General features: G+C 43.8%; 1 protein-coding gene and 1 long non-coding RNA gene across 2 annotated transcripts in view; one reads left to right on the forward strand and one right to left on the reverse strand.

The window, feature by feature from the left end:
• The window catches only part of PAWR (pro-apoptotic WT1 regulator), a 63,990-nt gene extending 49,528 nt beyond the window's left edge, over nt 1-14,462 (reverse strand). The window contains 2 exon segments of the mRNA XM_088677018.1: nt 13,748-14,158; nt 14,160-14,462. Of these exon segments, the coding sequence (XP_088533144.1) occupies nt 13,748-14,158; nt 14,160-14,273 (525 nt within the window). The 5' untranslated portion in view covers nt 14,274-14,462.
• A 259-nt stretch (nt 14,463-14,721) lies between these two features.
• On the forward strand, nt 14,722-18,649 carry LOC148684587 (uncharacterized). Its single transcript, XR_015951784.1, has 2 exons — nt 14,722-15,538; nt 18,073-18,649. It is a non-coding gene; the product is annotated as an uncharacterized LOC148684587 (long non-coding RNA).
• Nucleotides 18,650-19,102: the final 453 nt, after the last annotated feature.

Here is a 19,102-nt window from a genome sequence, read left to right on the forward strand (position 1 = left end):
TGGATTAATCCACTTTCCATTACTTTAAATGGGAAAGTTCGCTTCAGTTTATGAACAGACTTCCGGAACCAATTGTGTTCATAAACCAAGGTACCACTGTATAATGTTAACTAACTTGTAACAGTAACGAATTCCAACTAACTACCCAATTCATAACAGCAACTCTCAATCCTTCATTTGCATAATGGTGGCCCAGAGTGATAACTGCAGCCAATCTTAATACATAACATAATCTAATCTTGGGAGATGGAATTTCTCATGTGGTAACACTTTGCTGCAATTATTTTCACTTCACACCCAAGTAAATTCCGGAGTTGTTCTACTTTCCTATCAACTTTTATTAAAATGTTTTTTCACCCCACTTTCCCATCCATGTGGGCCTTAAAAGGTGCTGACAATAAATTGGTCATTAAAAGGTTGGCGCTACTTAAATTATAGGCAGATGGTAACACAAAAAATAAAAGGTAGGTGTGTTGGCCAAAATTCCAATATCCATATTAAGTCTATAACTTTATTAGGATCACTAGAATATATCACAGAGCAACACACGTGCTACAGCTAGTTAAATTTTCATTCATTCAAAAAATGGAATAGGCCCTAGATTTAGAATTCAGAAGGAGGCATATCAGTCACAGCTAACCATGATTTTCTGGCTTCTCAGTCCTAAAAACACATTGAAAGGCCCCATTTTAATAAAAATTATTTACAAAGCAAGTTGGCTTAGGACTAAGGACCATACCCAGGGTTATTTGCAATTAAACGGATTTCCATTTAGAAAGCTTAATAGGCTATTTGTGGCCAGATCCACCATTAATATGTTGCTGTAAGATAGTGATCTGATTTGCAGCACAAATTCCAACATCAAACTAACCTAATAATAGTAATAATGTTAAGCTAGTTATTTGTGCCAGGAATAGTCTTTGTTGTGCAAAGAGCTCTCTATTATTTGTCTTCTCATCAAGATCTAGTAAATTAACGTTACAGCTCAAGTGTCAGTGGATTTTCAATATTCTTTAAGTGTGGTCATCTCTGGATAAACACTTAGCTCATTTTATTTACCATACTTTTTTCTTACTCTGAGGCTGAGTCATAGAGAAAGGGGTGGCATGAATGCTAAATAGCTATTTGCACTTGCTACAGAAGCTGGACTGCATAGAAAATAGCTTTTGAAAGGAGTTTGAATACTATCTATCTCCTCTTAGAATTACAGTGGTGCCTTGCTAGATGAATTTAATTCGTCCCGCAAGTCGCTTCGTATAGCGAAAAATTTGTTTTGCGAAGCAGCTCCCATAGGAACGCATTTAAGTGCAGTTTCCCATAGGATGTCTCGCAAGACGGGGGGGGGATAGTCTTGCGAGGCACCCTATGGGACGAAAAACGATCGTCTTGCGAAGCGCACCATAGGAAACTTCGTCTTGCGGGTCTCCATTGAAACCGCAAAATGTTTTCATCTTGTGAGGCATTCGTCTACTTGGTAAGTAAAAAAGCACTTTTACTAATGCTTATCCAATTTTGTATCACCTTCACTGCTTCTCAGTTGGCTTCCAGACCCAATTCAAAATAAAGACCAAAACAGTCTAGAGACAGAATATGTTATGTACCACTTCTACACACATGATCAGGGGCATGGCAAGGGGGGGGCAGTCCGTCCCAGGTGCCACCCTAGGGGGGGGTGACACTCGGTGCGTCCCTCCCCTCCACCCGCAAATGCACAGTCCGTACGAGATTGCGGCAAGGCTCTGTCTCTGGTTTCTGGCGAGGCTCTGTCTGTCGCCAGAGCCTCACCATGACGCGGTTGTGCCCACGCTGGGGAAAGGGGCGGGGCGGTCCCTTGGCTTCCGCTCAGCTCATCCTGGGGCAGAAGGGAAGCGGGAGGCTCCCAGCCCCCTTCCCCCCTCTCCTTCCCAGAGCGGCAGCAGTGCCTCGATGAGGAGGTGGAGGAGGACTCACACACCCCAGTCTCCCCTGCATGAAGCTAGGACCCCCCTTCTCAGCCACACACCCCAGTCTTCCCTGCAAGAAGCTAGGACCCCCCCCCCTCAGCCACACACCCCAGTCTCCCCTGCATGAAGCTAGGACCCCCCTCTCAGCCACACACCCCAGTCTCCCCTGCATGAAGCTAGGACCCCCCAATGACAACCAGTCTATTTGCTTTTGCAGAAAAATATTCACAACTTTTATTTTTTATTTTTTAAGCCCTTTCAGTCTCCCATCTCAAGGCTAAGTACAGCAAACTATACATTCCTACCCCTCTCCCCAAGGCTGGATTATTTACTTCTGTGTGCTTGTGTATCTGTTTCTCCCTTGTATCTATTAGGGACTATTCTCTCGCCTTTCCTTTGAAATCTATGCTGATTACTTCTGCCGTTTTAATTTTAGAGAAAGTGTTTAATTTAAAAAGGATCTGTACTATAGAATAACAGTGGTAACAATACATTGAAGACAAGTGTATATTTTAGGGAGGGTGGTCCCAGAGCCCTAGCGCAACCATCCCGAAGAGGATAAAATGGGCAGACTTTGATACTCTTTTGTCCTCCCCTCCCCCAATGTATTTCTCTCTATCTGAGCTGGCTCCCTACCTGTTACGTTACATGCAGGGAAACCCATGCAGGGTTCCTCTCTGTGTAAAGTCTTCAAGCTGTTCCTGCACACGCCTGACAAATCTGCCCCCTTGTCAAAATTTATCTTTTCCCCACCTCCAATCTCCATTGTTGTGTGTCCTGGCTGAGGGGAAAAACAGAAGATGGATGGCCATCGGTCAGGGATGGCCTAGTTGAGATTCCTGCATTGCCCCAGGGGTTTGGCTAGATGACCCTCAGGGGTCCCCTTCAAACTCTACAATTCTCTGGTGCAGGCTTGTGCAGAGTTTTAGGTACAAGTTGGATGCAAGGGGTGCATAGGATTGCAGCCCATCTTATGCACCGTCGGCTCGGGAATAAGTTCTACTGATCATGATGAGACTAGATTGCTGATGTGCAGTCCTGTTTTTTTAAATAAATGTTTTCCTTTTCAGATAATACAGAGCATGGTGAAATCACAATAAATAAAATCTCCCCTTCAGTAGTTTCAAGCACTACTACATTTCCACATAATATCTGTACTGCATTGTTTACTGTGACAGCACCTGCACTTTGGAACTCCCCACCTATTGCAACAAAGCACATGCCTTTGCTAGACTCTTTTCGGACACCTGCTAAAAGCATTCTTCTTTAGGTAAGCGTACCATTTCCGTACGTGGGTGGTGCTGTGGGTTAAACCACTGAGCCTAGGGTTTGCTGATCAGAAGGTTGGCGGTTTGCATCCCTGCGACAGGGTGAGCTCCCATTGCTCGGTCCCACCTCCTGCCAACCTAGCAGTTCGAAAGCATGTCAAAGTGCAAGTACAGTAGATAAATAGGTACCGCTCTGGCGGGAAGGTAAACGGCGTTTCCGTGTGCTGCTCTGGTTCGCCAGAAGCAGCTTTGTCATGCTGGCCACATGACCTGGAAGCTTGGCCAATAATGCGAGATGAGTGCCGCAACCCCAGAGTTGGTCACGACTGGACCTAATGGTCAGGGGTCCCTTTACCTTAACCGTGCGCTGCTCTGGTTCGCCAGAAGCAGCTTAGTCATGCTGGCCACATGTCCTGGAAGGTGTACGCCGGCTCCCTCGGCCAATAATGCAAGATGAGCACGGCAACCCCAGAGTTGGTCACAACTGGACCTAAAGGTCAGGGGTTCCTTTACCTTTACCTAGATGCTTAGGAAGTTGAAGTAATTTTAATATTAATATTTTAGCTTTTGTATGTTTTAAAGTAGGATTGTTAATTTTTCTTGATTTTACTACTGTGAGTTTTTTTGTTTTTTGTTTTGGTAAACCACTTTGCAGGTTTTTTAAAACAAATTTTATTATACAGTATACTGTAAATAAACAATAAATATAAATAAATAAAATAACACAAGCCAAAACACAATGCATCCTGTTTAAGTATCTGTCCATAGTTGCCTACTTGTTATCAGAGGCCCAGAATCCACATTCCTTTGTAAGAAAATATGAAATAACGTAAAACCATTTTTGCAGGCAAAAAATAATAATCAATTGGGGGGGGCAAGATATTTTCCATCCCAGGTACCACCTGACCTTCCTACGCCTCTGCACATGATCATATTCACTCAGCAGAGACCTTTGAATGACCTGCTCTGTAGTCTCTGACCAGTGGATCTACAGTGGGTGCCTACAAGAAACTATGGAGGGTATAAATTCTGTTTTAAGGTTATATTGTGGCTTTTTTAGGTATGTTGACTAGTTTAATAGTTGGGGCTCTGCTCTCTATTCTGTGAATCATTCAGTACTCATAAAAAATCCTAGCATAAGTTAATATTTCTTGTTTTCCTTATTGCAAAGCTGCATTTTGCAAAAGGCAAAATAGTGTGCTATAAAAAGTTCCACGGATTAGCCATTTTAATGCAATTTTAAGTATACGTGTTCATAGGGTTAAAGTGAAAAGTTCCAAATCTTGGAAACTGACCATTGCTGCTTCACCAAAATAGTTGCCAGAAAAAAGAAAAAAGGAAGGATTTCACTTTAAGAAGTTCTATAATCTCTTTGAAAGAAACTAATAATTTAGGATTATTGTTGCAGTCACACCTGAGGGAGTGGTATAAGCAGCTCAAAAGCTAAATTGGCCTACTGTATTTGCAAGCAGCCATTAACCTAGTTATTTTAAAATGAGACAGTTTTGTAGTTCATCCAGTTTCAGCACAAGATCCCACAATCATGCAAAAGTATTAGGGGAATTCCTCCAGGAATTACTGCCACAAGTTTATAAACTATATAAGAGTTACACTACAATCCCTCATCCAGCTTCCTAAAAGTAAGTGCCAATGAACTCAATAAGGACTTTTGAAAAATTATGCATGGGATTGCACCTTTAGTCAAGCAACAGCACTAATAAAGAAGAAAGGAGGGTGGAACAGACTCAAGTAAAATATTCATTTTTATTCTATTCCTTCATTAAGCACCTCCAACATAATCCATATGGATTTCTAAATGACTCCACTAAAACTACTCTCCACTGTTAAAATATTTTCTGTGATAAAACACATTAATGCCTTCTCATTTGGAAGCTGAAGTGGGTTGTTTTTAAGAGAACCCCAAAGTACTTAATAGAAATAGAAACTAAAAATGAATCAACAAATTGTCCAAATGTAAGTAATATGGAAAATACATACAGAAATAAAGTAAATATTCAGAAATAAAATGCATGCATCTCATTGCATGTGAAGGCTTGAAGCCACAACTATACAGTATAGGAATTGCAGGATATACTGTTCAAGTCTTCCCACAGCCATGTTGACCTAGGTAGCCTTCATAACTAGCACAGCAATCAATCTATTATAATGGAAATCATATACTGTAGTACTTTGTACAAATAAATAGTACTTAGTGTAAATATAATCACCAAGTGCAATTATCACCTTCCTAAAGTGCAACGGGACCCAGGTGGCGCTGTGGTTAAACCACTGAGCCTAGGGCTTGCCGATCAGAAGGTCGGCGGTTCGAATCCCTGTGACGGGGTGAGCTCCCGTTGCTTGGTCCCAGCTCCTGCCAACCTAGCAGTTCGAAAGCACGTCAAAATGCAAGTAGATAAATAGGAACCGCTACATCGGGAAGGTAAACACCGTTTCCATGTGTTGCTCTGGTTTGCCAGAAGCGGCTTTGTCATGCTGGCCACATGACCTGGAAGCTATACGCCGGCTCCCTCGGCCAATAGTGCGAGATGAGCACGCAACCCCAGAGTCGGTCACGACTGGACCTAATGGTCAGGGGTCCCTTTACCTTTAAAGTGCAATTACCATCTATGAATGATGCTGGCCTGGGCAAGTTAGAATAAATTGCTTTTAAAAAACACTGGACAATCTGGGTCTGTCAATAGGTATGCTATCTAAATGAAACTTCCATGTACTACATAAATGTACCTCTGTGTGCTGGGGACAAAAGATAGGAAAGCTATTGCATTTTTACCTCACTTGTTGGAAATAGCTGATAAAGTTCATCAGTTACAAGGAAGATGGCAGGTCAAACCAGGAGTTATATGTGCAAAGAAGCAATCATGGCTGTTCCCACATTTTTGAAAGTATTAATTTAGTAATTGGTTCTGCCTCCCAACACTAATTGAAACACATAGATTAAGAGGCAATGCACTATCTGGGTAATTTGTTTATTATTTGCCGAATCACTTTATATTAGAAATATCAAAGCAATGTACGAAAAAGAAAAAGAAACTCCTTAAAAATAACTAGCAATAAAAACAAAGGACTTTTGAATTTTTTTCTACTCAACATCACTTGCATACAGGAATTGTTCATGTGGCTTCCAACACACTTACTTCAGCATTTAGTTCAGTTTTAGAATTTGAGCTAATTTAACATATAATAATTAAGAAACCACAATTATAGACACACCTGTTGATAACAATAAGTTAAACAACCAAGAACCCTTGTACTTCCTTTTTCCATTCCTCTACTTGTTGAGTCATCATGTTGTCCCATGTCTAAAATTAGGATGCACCACTTCCAAAATGCTGTAATCTGACTTGAAATCTAATACAACGTATATAACATTATGTGTTTAGAAATGGCATCCCAAAGGCAATTACAATTTCTAATCTTTTAATGGCAGATTAACAGATTAATCTGGGCTTGCAATACGATAAAATTTTACCTTGCAAAAAACTCAGCTGAACCATGTTTGACAGTGAAACATTCTGCCTCACAAGGATGTACGGCAGGCATCCCCAAACTTCGGCCCTCCAGATGTTTTGGACTACAATTCCCATCTTCCCTGACCACTGGTCCTGTTAGCTAGGGATCATGGGAGTTGTAGGCCAAAACATCTGGAGGGCCGCAGTTTGGGGATGCCTGATGTAGGGCCTAATTTGTTAGAGGTTTTAAAGCAAAGGTGGCCTACCATCCAATTAGGGGTGCTGTAGTATATTTCCCACATTAGCAGGTGGTTTGATGGTTCCCTTTCAACTTTGTAGTTGCAGCCAACTACTCAGAGCAGAAACACTTTCAATTGACTAATTTAAGATTAGTGAGTTCAGTGGCTCTGCTCCAAGTATAACTTAAATAAGATGCCTCTATCATACCACTTCTGATTAAACACTGAAATAAATCTGAATCTAAGTAAACAGGCATAGGATGGTACGGTAAGCCTAGGCTTTGATTTGAATCTTTGAAAAGCTGGACTGAACTCTACTCACTGCAAGCTGAGTTCAGTTCTGCAGTTAATACAGGAAACTTTGAATTTATAAGAATACTTAAAATTGCTCATGAAAATATGTATGGCCACGAACTAGTCCAGAATTCATTACCATGATAGATACAAGCAAGGGATATATTGTGGGGAAAGGGTTATATGGATTGGGGTTACAAACTTCATGTAGAATTATGAGCAACACAAAATGCATGTGCTTGTATACCACAAAGCTTAAAATCTACCACAAAGTATACTTGGTATCTGACACCAAATTTTGAATACAAGTTCCAACACGCTCTACCAAGCCACTCTTGTTCTAACTTTGTTGTGAATACTCAAGCAGTAATCTTATCATGTTTAATCGCAAGATTCATTTTCAAATAAACAGTAGCAAGCTTGGGAGGGTTGGGCATGAATCCCTGCTCAGTTGTTAAATTCAATGGCGAACTAGCTTCAGGTAAGTCACTTGCTACATTTGTAGATCATGCTAAACCATGGTTTAACATGATACACATAAACCACAATCCAGGGATTGGATTAAAAAAACAAGCTGACTTGAAAAGGAACGGAAAGTAAATGCTTCCGAAATAAGTTCAGGCTGAGACTTGCTCAGGCTAATTTACCTTTATTAGTGAGAATATACCGTTTCTCTAAAAAATAAGACGTAGCCATAAAATAAGCCATAGCAGGATTTTTAAGTATTCAAGGAATATAAGCCATACCCTGAAAATAAGACATAGTGATAGGCGCAGCAGCAATGCTGGCCGTGGCAGGAGGAGGAGGAGGAGGAAAAAAATAAGACATCCCCTGAAAATAAGCCATAGTGTGGTTTTTTGAGGGAAAATATAATACAGTGTCTTATTTTCGGAGAAACACGGTATAATGCTGATCTCAGTTCTTCGGGGAAAGTGTTCAATACAATTCCAACTATGTAGAAAGATCACTTGTGGGGAACCTTTGGCCCTCCAGATGTTGCTGAATTACAACTCCCATAAGCCCCAGTAAGCATGGCCAATGGTTTGAGATGATGGCTGCTATAGTTTAGCAGTATCTGGAGGGCCAGTTTCTGCATACCTGAGTTCACACATGAACTCAGTTGACACAGGTTTGTAATTTATACTGATTCCAAATTGAAACTGTTATTTCATCTACACATGAAATAGTTCAGCCTGCTCATCAGCCCTTATCTATTAATAACTTTGTCCATCACTTTGTCCATCATTCAGACCACAAATCCTCAAATCCCTGCATAGTCTTCTCACAAACTTCTACACCCATGACAAATTCTGTATCTTTAAGTTCAAGTACCTCCTCAGTCCACCTGTCCCAACATATTTTATTTATAACTTTTTATTTTGACCTCATCATAGCCTGCTCTCATTAAAGGTCAATTTCGCACTTTTGCTCCACAATGTGCAACTCCTAGAATACACAATACTTTAAACTATAAATGCTTAAGAGCAACTTTTAAAACTGCTAGGAAAAAAAATCATCATCATTGAAGACAGAATGGTGAGATAGCGAGCACAACTGATTTCTTCTTTATAAACAGCACTAAGATATGCTGAAAAGGGAAGAATAGTTCCACGGAAAGGCTGGAAAAACCTGTTCAGTGAAGGAAAGAGAAAGTTTTGCCAGTATCACTGAGTTCAACTGAATGGTGTTTTGGAGGTAAGGAGTGTGGGTGGGGAGTACAGCTGTCTTCTAGTTGCCATGCTGGTGCCTTTGTAACAGAAGAAGCATAAATATAAAGCCCCAGCTGATGTTCCATAGAGTACATATAAAAGAGAGGAAAAACTGAGATCGGGGAGCTTGTAAATTACTCAGCATATTTTAAAGAGGAAGCACAAATAATTGTCCTCAGCCTCCCTGTGTCCTCTAAATGCCTAAAGATTCAAAGTAAAATCACAAAAATATCAGGCCTTAAAAAGTCAGAACCTCTGAATACTCTGATATTGAATCTCTGGGCTGCAGTAGATATCAGAAGAAATTATCTTGACCTAGAAATGGCTACTGAAGATGCCAGATGGTAGTCCATCATAAGGCAGGACACTTGCATCTAGGTGAATGGTTGTCTCTCACAGCTCCTGGATCCTGGTGGCAGATGCAAGAAAAAATGAAGCAATAAATGTGTTCGTGTTCCTCTGAATCTTCAGGTGTTCTGACTTTTAAAAGCCTAATATTTTTGTTCCAGAAGCAGCTGGAACATCTGAAGGTGTCCTTGGGAATGGGACAGTAATGTACACAACTTTGTACACAACTTTGCCCACTGCCATACTCTAATAACATTTTTTCATGTTATTGTATTTTAAATGTCTTGCAAGCTGCCTTATACTGTAAGAAAAGCATCTTACACCAAATATATAAAAAATATATCAATTTTCACTTACAGAGGGTTTATTTTCCTTTGCACTATATATATATATATATATATATATATATATATATATATATATGTAAAAAGGGCATGTGTGTGTGTGTCCACTTTTCACTGAAACCGCTTGACCGATTGCGCTCAAATTTTGACACATCACATGTGAATGTCCGAAGGACCTTAGAAGGACCGAAGGACCTAAGACAGATGTCACACCTGCACCATGTAAAACCCCCAAAACGTCGTCTTCCAAAACACACAACTCAGCCAAAAGTGCATGCTGGGAAAAGAACCAGGTTGCCATCCAGCACCCTCTAGTGGCGGCTACACTGGTACTACACCTATAGAACCTTCCCTCCAAACAGCACCTCAGCTGCCGTTTACATACTAGGCCAAAGCCTTTACAGACTAGGCCGAATGGAGGTACTGACTCGCCTGGGTGGGGGTTGGGGGAGGAGGGGATGGGATAGGTCAGTACATGGTGGGGCCAGTCACAGGGATGACCCGGGGGTAGGGGGAAGAGGGGGCGTGATACCTCATGGGACGGGACAGGTTGGGGAGAATCACAGGGAAAACCTGGGGTGGGGGGAGGACGGGGCGGGATACGTCATGGATTGACACAGGGTGGTGGCAGTCACAGGGATTAGCCACGGCAATGCGTGGCAGGGCCAGCTAGTGTTCTTATAAAAAGGTAAAGGACCCCTGACAGTTAAGTCTAGTCGTGAATGACTCTGGGGTTGCAGCACTCATCTCGCTTTACTGGCCAAGGGAGCCGACAAAAGTGTTTTAGAAGCACATTTCAAGAGAAGATAAACAGTGCATATTCACTGAGGGTTTACACAAGCAATGTTTGCACTGTTATTTTTAAGTAGCAAGTTTCTACACCTGCTGCCTTCCCAGCAAGCAAAGTTTGTTCCCATGAGTTTTTCCTTTGCCCTTCAAGTGGCAAGCATACTGCTGCACCAGGCAATTCAAGTCTGTTACCTGTGGATTTAATCAAGATTACACTTAACGCATTGTGTGTTGATCAGTTTAAGAATGCCAGGATGTTTGTGTTAGCCCAATGGAACGTTATTAACTAATCGCTACAACTATTTTGCTTTCCAGTGGTCATCACTGTTTGTTCTTTTTTCCATTTCTTTTGCATAAAGAAAGTCTATGACTAACTCCAGTTTAAAGAATCGGGTCAGTTAATGTGGAGAAGTGTTGTCTGTCAGAGAAGACTATAAAGGCTAGAAACTTCTTGTGCTCCTCAGTTGGGCAGGATCCTGACATTACAGAACTGTAGCTGCAAAATAATGATGAAGTAAAAGGAAGAAAAAGAGTGATTTCTGGTGATGAAAGGTGTGCATGCAGTTTACAAACCCAAGAAAATAAAATGGTCAAGGTAGCTACATTTATTGTTTCCTTTTGGGATCTGGAGAAGAAACTTGTGAAGACATGTACTAGATTTTCCCCTAAATCTTCTTCCTCTTAACTTGAAAACACTGAAGATATTATTATCATGCTTTTGCATTCCTTTAAGAGCAGTTTTAAATTAATGCCAGATTTTTATACTAGTAGAAACCCACAGAAGACAGCTACCGGTACATTGGCTAACAAAAATATATTTTTATCCTTTCTTCAAACCACTGCATTTTTCCAGTGAAAGAAATTGCTTTGGATTCAGAACTACATTACATTTTCACCTGAACAGATACCTCAATTTCCTTTCTTTGCTGTTTTGGCTCTGATAAGAATTTTTTTAAAAAAATTTATAGGAAGTGTCTCTGACACACAAGGGGGAACTGTAAAAGGGCAGAAAAATTCAGTGTCCATGAATCTTTATGTCCTGCCTTGAAAGTGTTGCTTGATAACTATTTCAATATCAAAGGAATTTTTTTTAAAAAAAATCCATACTACACGTCTTAATTAGCTTCCCAATGGCAAAAGGTCTATGTTATCAACTATTATTTTTGTGTGTGTGAATGGCCATTGTTAATGTAACTATCACCATCTGTTCCTTTCCTTTCCTTCTGACAGCATGTTTGCTATCTCTTCCCCCCCCCAAAAAAAGAAAATGGGATTATATTCCTGCAGTTCAGAAGTACTTAATACACAGGATGAAGTAGATACCATAACAAGAGTGTTAGTCTTTAAGGTTCCACAAGAACCCTGCCTGTTTTTACTTGAGTGTAAATTGTAGAGTAATACTATTTTGATTGCATAAATGCTCTCTTAGACCTCTCTTGTTGCAGGCAAACCATACAGAAAAAGGAAACCCATATGTTATTGCAGCATCTCAGCATCTCCTGGTAGGTCTGGCAAAGATTCCGATGGAACCCCTGGACAAATGGCTACCTGTCAGTGTAGATAAAACTGAACCAGGATGGACTGTTGTTCAGACTTGGTACCAAAGCAGCTTCCTATGTTCCTAAGCTTACCCAAAGTAAGCCCCTTCATTTCTCTGGAACTTACCTCTGCAGGACAGGATAGAAAAATCAGTTTCTGTCAGGAGCTACAGTCGCTTTACTTACCAATACCAAAACACGCAGCAGAGTGGGTACCACATATTACTATTTAAAACCCTTATAAGCATATTATTCCAGTAGATTAGTGGTGGGAAACTTGTGGCTTTCAATATACTGTATGACTCCAGCTCCCATCAGCCCCAGTGAGCATGACCAATGATCTGAGGTTTAGCCCTACTCTGGTTGCGGCACTCATCTCGCTTTACTGGCCGAGGGAGCCGACATTTGTCCGCAGACAAGCGACTAAGCAGCTTCTGGCGAACCAGAGCAGCGCATGGAAACGCCGTTTACCTTCCTGCTGGAGCGGTACCTATTTATCTGCTTGCACTTTGACATGCTTTCGAACTGCTAGGTGGGCAGGAGCTGGGACCGAGCAACGGGAGCTCACCCCATCGCAGGGATTCAAACCACCAACCTTCCAATCGGCAATCCCTAGGCTCAGTGATTGATCATATGTGTGTATACACACACACACACACACACACACGTGTATATGTGTGTGTGTGTGTGTGTGTGTATGTATATGTATATCTGATTATCGTCTTTCAAGGCAACTACTCTATTCTGAACTTAAAAATGGAAAGCATAATGCTGGTTGTCAACAAAAGATGTTTGAAGACTGTTTCAAGGCAAATTTTTAAAAATGTAGTATAAACACCAACAATTGGGAAACACTTGCCTGTGAGTGCTCCAACTGGAGAACAGCCTTTACCAAAGGTGTTATGGGCTCTGAAGACACTCAAACTCAGGACGCAAGCGAGAAACGTGCTAAGAGGAAGGCGCGCTTGGCAAATCCACACCGTGATCAACTCCTGTCCGGAAACCTATGCCCCCACTGTGGAAGGACATGTGGATCCAGGTTTGGCCTCCACAATCACTTACGGACTCACTGTTAAAACCATGTTTATGGAAGACAATCTTACTCGGCTACAAGTGATCGCCAAAGAAGAATATATGTATATACACACACATATGTATATTTTTTTACCCTTTTATACATAGACACACACACACAAATGTGTGTGTCATAAGAACTCTTCCATGGTCATGACCTCCATTCACATCAAAATGAAGATTTAGCCTCTCTCTCTCTCTCTCTCTCTCTCTCTCTCTCTCTCTCTCTCTCTCTCTCTCTCTCTCTCTCTCTCTCTCTCTCTCTCTCTCTCTCTCTCTCTCTCTCTCTCTCTTCTCTTGGGTAGAAACACACAGAAACCACCGGAAGGGCTTCTGCTGCTCCTACACATTTAAATCCACCCAGATCCCATTTGCATAGCTTAGGCTGCCATCTCTGAAGCAGCACAACTCTTGTCTAACCTTCTTCGGAACAGGGCACTTTGCGGGTTTGGCAACCTGAAGTAGTCCCATCCCCCTCCCGGCAGCAGCAGCAAGCAGCTTGTAGGTAAACAGCCTCCTCCTTTTGACCTGTCGAACCAACCCTGGCGAGCTCCTCGGAGGGAGCGGGGAGGAGGAGGAGCCACCGTCGCCCAGGAAGGCCGCCCGGCTCTTCATCAGGTGCAGCAGCACCGGGAGCCGTTGGGCTGTCCGTTGGGCTGCTGTTTCAAAAGAGCCAGTCACGCGCGCCCGCCCGCCCCCCCCCCCCAGTTCGGCGCGCGGCGCCCTCTCACCTCAGCGGAGGGGATGTTCACCACACCTGTCGAGCGCCTCTTCTCCCTCAGCTTCCTCTTCTCGATCTGCCCTTTCCCTTTCCGGGCGCTGGGGCCGGACGAGCCCTTGGCCTTGGCTGCCACCTTCTCCTCCTCGGGGGAGCCCGGCGCCACGACGCCTTTGGGCCCCGGCGGCGGCGGCGGCGGCTCCGCCACTTCTGCTCGGGCTCCGGCCGCCGGGGTGCTCGGCGGGGGCTCCTTGGGCGCGCTCCTGCCCACAGGGACGCAGTTCGTGCCGGCGCTGCTGCCGTTGTTGTTGACCTCGGCGGTGGCGGCGCTAGCAGCAGCAGCAGTAGTAGTAGTAGTAGTAGCGTTGGCGGCGGCCCCGGGGGCTTTGCAGTCCCCAGCGGCCGCCGCCAGCCCCCCGGCCGCCGCTGTTGTAGTTCGGCGCCTGCTTCGCCGCCATCTTCTCCCGCTTGGCTTTCCACTCCTCCAGGAAGTCTGTGGTGGTGCTGACGCCGCTGGCCCGGTAGCCCCCGGTGGCCATGTTCCCGGCGAGGGGTGCGAGAGAAAGTTGCGGGAAACTTCGCACCCTCTTTAAGTTCGCTCCCGGGCTCGGACAAGCTTCCAGAAGCCGGTGGGCTGGCCAGCCGGGCGGCTGAGGAAAGGAGGCGCCGGCGGGGGGGTGAGCAGGATACACCACGCGCGCACAAACACACACACACACCCTCGCAGCCTGCGGGAGACACAAGCGGGAGCGAGTGAGGCGGCATCCTCGGCTGCACTCTGTAGACCCCCCCTTTTTTTTTAGTGAGTGCCCCTCCCGTCACACACCCCACCGCCACCCCGCCGGGAGTTTACTTTCTGCTATTCTCTCTCTCTCTCTCTCTCTCTCTCTCTCTCTCTCTCTCTCTCTCTCTCTCTCTCTCTCTCTCTCTCTCTCTCTCTCTCTCTCTCTCTCTCTCTCTCTCTCCCCCCCCCCCCCACGTTTATCCGCCACTCGGGAATCTTATCAGCTTTTAACGTTCCATCCAGCTTCCTGGACAGATGCATCTAGGGATTCCTGCGGTTAACCTCTCCCCGCCTCCCCCGTAAGCTTGCCGATATTGTCAGATATCACTCTCTCACACCCTATTTACTGGTGCAGAGTTGCCAGAGTTAGCAGATCTACTGCTTTCCCATCCCGATTGCAAAAGTACCAAAAAAAAACAAAACAAAAACAGGCAAAATATAATCTAGTTTCTTTCCTCCACTTCCCCGGCGCGCGCAAGTCTCTTGCCTTTTATGAGCAGCAAGTTCTCCTCTCTCTCTCCCCGACCCCACCGCTCAGTCTGCACGGCTCGTCCGCCTGCTTTTGCTTTAACTCCGAGCAGAGTTTCTATACTGACCCGCGAGGAGTTCAATCAGGTGGTTGATGCTTCTTTCCAGGAAGGAGCCGGAGATCGCCGCTTCTCCCTGTGAGTGGTGCGGTTGGTGCGCCGAACTCTCGAGCGAGTCCCGGAAGGCTCCGGCGGCGCGCTGCCGAAGCTCCCCGACTTTCTCCCACAGGGCGGACGGTGGCCGGCCGAAAGGAGCCGAAGCGCGAGCGGAAACTGCCGAGGTGGCCCTGACAATGGGTGAAGGGGCGTGGAGGATCCTCCCTCGCCCTGGGTGCCTGTGCGAAGGAGCTCATCCGAGTTCCCCGCTGTAAGCTGATCGCGCCACCAGCTCCTGTTCCTGCTCGCCGCGCCGGCGTTGCCTCCCTCGCCCAGGTGACAGCAAGCTCACCAATACCTGATCCCCTGTAGGAGAACATAATTCCTTTCGCTCGAAGTAAGCACAGACAAAAAGGCCATTCCAGTGGGAATGTACATAAGGCTTCCAAAAACATGGCTCTCGCCAGCAGAGCGGTTGATGCACCACTGTGGCTGCCAGGTTTAAATAATAAGTTATGCAGGTGCAATGTGTCTTCTAAGGAACTGGCAGGGTCTGCCTCATCCTACTGCTCCAATTCTAACTTTTATTAAGCTAATCATCAGCAGTGTGACAGATGACACACTCAAAAAGCCTGGCCTTTTAATACCTATGAAACAATGCATTAAAATTGGCAGAAGTTTGCCAGGACAAAACTTAAATGCTACCTGACTTCCAATCAATCACAGTTTGGGTATCTCAGTCAGTTGAGCATTAGACTCTTAATCTCAGGGTCATGGGTTTGAGCCCCACATTGGGCAAAATATTATTGCATTGCAGGGATTTGGACTAGGTGACCCTCACACTCCCTTCCAACTCTAAGTTACCTGACTCCCAAACAGTATTAGACAGTATTAGACACAAGTACTTCTATTAGGGACGCGGGTGGCGCTGTGGGTTAAACCACAGAGCCTAGGGCTTGCCGATCAGAAGGTCAGCAGTTCGAATCCCCGCGACGGGGTGAGCTCCTGTTGCTCGGTCCCAGCTCCTGCCAACCTAGCAGTTCGAAAGCATGTCAAAGTGCAAGTAGATGAATAGGTACCACTCCAAGCGGGAAGGTAAATGGCGTTTCTGTGTGCTGCTCTGGTTCGCCAGCATGTGTGCTGGCCACATGACCTGGAAGCTATAGGCTGGCTCCCTCGACCAATAATGTGAGAGGAGCGCCGCAACCCCAGAGTCTGTCACGACTGGACCTAATGGTCAGGGGTTCCTTTACCTTTACCTTTACTTCTATTAGGGGTGGGATGCCAGAGTTTTGCATATCCTTTATGTTTACTAATAGCAATGATTTCACTGTGGCGCCTTATGTAGCCAAAATGCTACCAGCCATGCACAAAAGGGAGGTACCAGTAACAGCAGGCTTAGGAGAATTTCTGTCCTTTTGCAGAAGCACAAAAAAGTTTCACGAACAACGACTCTGGGTGTGGCATGTGGAAAGAACCCAGTGAATAATGAGCAGCCACAAAACGCTGGCTGACTTTTGGAAGGAAGGGAATAGAACTGTATATCCTGGATGAGAGCATGACTTAACAGGCAGACTCGACACAGCATGCCCCACTTGTACATCTTAATTGATAATAGAGATAGGTTGAATAGAGCCAGGTGGTAGAATTTTGTGGTGTGGCAATTATTGTTCTGAACTAGGACTGGGAAATCCAGGTTCAAATCCTTACTCAGCCATGGAGCTTGTTGGGTGATTTTGGGCCAGTTGCATCTCTCAGCCTAACCTACTGCACAGGGGTTGCGAGAATGAAAGGGGCAATGAGAACCATGTACCCCACCTTGAGCTCATTGAAGGAAAGATGGGATCATGGGTGTAACCAGGTTTTTCTTTGGGGGGGGGGTTGAACGGAGGTGATTGTCAGCTAGTTAAGTATTTCTATTGTTTTACTTGATGGGGGGGGCAGGTGCCTCCCTTGACTATGGGATATAAAAGTAATGGACTCTGCAGAATTGATTTCCTCAGCACTGAGAAGCAGCATCTGAATATCAGAAAGTAAAGCTGTAGTAGATTCATGAATGAGGGAATATTAATTGGCTTGAGCTTGTGAGTTATGAGCATACTTAGTGAACAGTAGCTTTTGCTGAATAAGTTGTGTGCCCTCCTACTCTTCCTCCACTATCACAAACATATGTTTATGTTAAGGAATTGTGTGGAAACTTGAATAGATTAAAGCAGTCCATTGGTTAATAGGCAGATGATTAATCAACTATACAATTGTTATTGTAAAATAAGCTGACAGAGCTAAGTGACAATTCTCATTTATGTGCAAGTAACATAATTAGCATGATGCGTTCATTAAAAAAAATGTAGTCATTGATAGTGGCCTGTTCCAGGTGCAAGAGCTCCGATGCCGCAGAGAGATTCAGGTTTCTTATACATTTCAGCTGAAGGAATTTACCTGTGTGCACATTCCTTTGCGTGCGTGCATCAGTGCTCCCTGTTGAAATTAATTCTAGATCAGACAGCTGCCTCATTGTAGCCGCTATATGAAGTAGCAATCCAGGTGATGAAGGAGCCTTGCGTCATTTTAATAGAAGGGACAAATGTACTGTAACATAACCATAGGGTATCATGTTAGGATAATCTAAAGTTATTAATGTGAAAATGTACCATCAGGCTAGCTGAAAAGAAAGAATGTGATTCCCCTCATGGGGTTTTCTCAGGCTCCCTAGAGCTTTTATTTACATAGGCCCCCTCCGTTGGAAATATAAGTAACCATGCACTAGTGTCATTATTCAACACAGATTCATGATTACACTAGTGGGTTTTCCTGGCTGTGAAGTGAGCATTATTTTTCAGAAGGTTTCTTTTAGTGAGTTGTGTTTAAGATAGTAATAGTATTGGAACAATCATATGTGTTTTCAATGTGATCCTTTAATGTGAATTATAGTGAGCTGGAGGAGACTCTTGAGAGTCCCATGGACTGCAAGAAGATCAGACCTATCCATTCTTAAGGAAATCAGCTCTGAGTGCTCACTGGAAGGACAGATCCTGAAGCTGAGGCTCCAATACTTTGGCCACCTCATGAGAAGAGAAGAGACCCTGGAAAAGACCCTGATGCTTGGAAAGATTGAGGGCACAAGGAGAAGGGGACAACAGAGGACAAGATGGTTGGACAGTGTTCTTGAAGCTACCAACATGAGTCTGACCAAACTGCGGGAGGCAGTGGAAGACAGGAGTGCCTGGCGTGCTCTGGTCCATGGGGTCACGAAGAGTCGGACATGACTAAATGACTAAACAACAACAAAAATCTAGACATTATGTTAATTGTATCTGTTTTTAAAGTTTTATTAATTTTATCTTTGGGTTTTTAATGATGGTTTTATGTATATTTGATTTGAAATGGTCGGTGGGTTTTAGTTATGCTTAATTTGTAATTTTATTTGTACACTACTTGAATAATTTTGTTGTGATCAAGTGGCTGATAAATTTTCTAAATAAATAAAGTAAGTAAGTAAGTACTGTAAGTAAGTAAGTAAGTAAGTAAGTAAGTAAGTAAGTAAGTAAGTTCTGGACTGGCTAGTTACATAGTTCCACTGCTGAGAATAGGGTGGATTGATTTAAATTAGTAAGGGGGAGGATCTATTGTATAAATCTTACATTTCCTAAGCATATCATGCATGATAATTGGTTGCTGTAGCAGGTAATTTGCTTGCCACTGAATAGAGTTTTTATACAACCTAAGTATAATTCAAAAGCTTTGGACATACCGTATAATCCACAATACTTTTTACACTATAGAACTACATGCTTTGTTTGGTTCTTTGTAATAATTAAATGTCCAGAACTTTCTAAAAATAGACACAGGGGCAAAAAAAAGTTTGAGAACAGGTTGAAAAGTTAGGGCATAACACAGTCAAAGTGAGTGTAGTAAGACTCAGGGCCGTCTTAAGCATGTCGGGCGCCGTGGTGCAGAGATT

Source organism: Zootoca vivipara, chromosome 9, assembly GCF_965207765.1.
Source record: "Zootoca vivipara chromosome 9, rZooViv2.hap1.1, whole genome shotgun sequence".
Classification (NCBI taxonomy): Eukaryota; Metazoa; Chordata; class Lepidosauria; order Squamata; family Lacertidae; genus Zootoca; species Zootoca vivipara.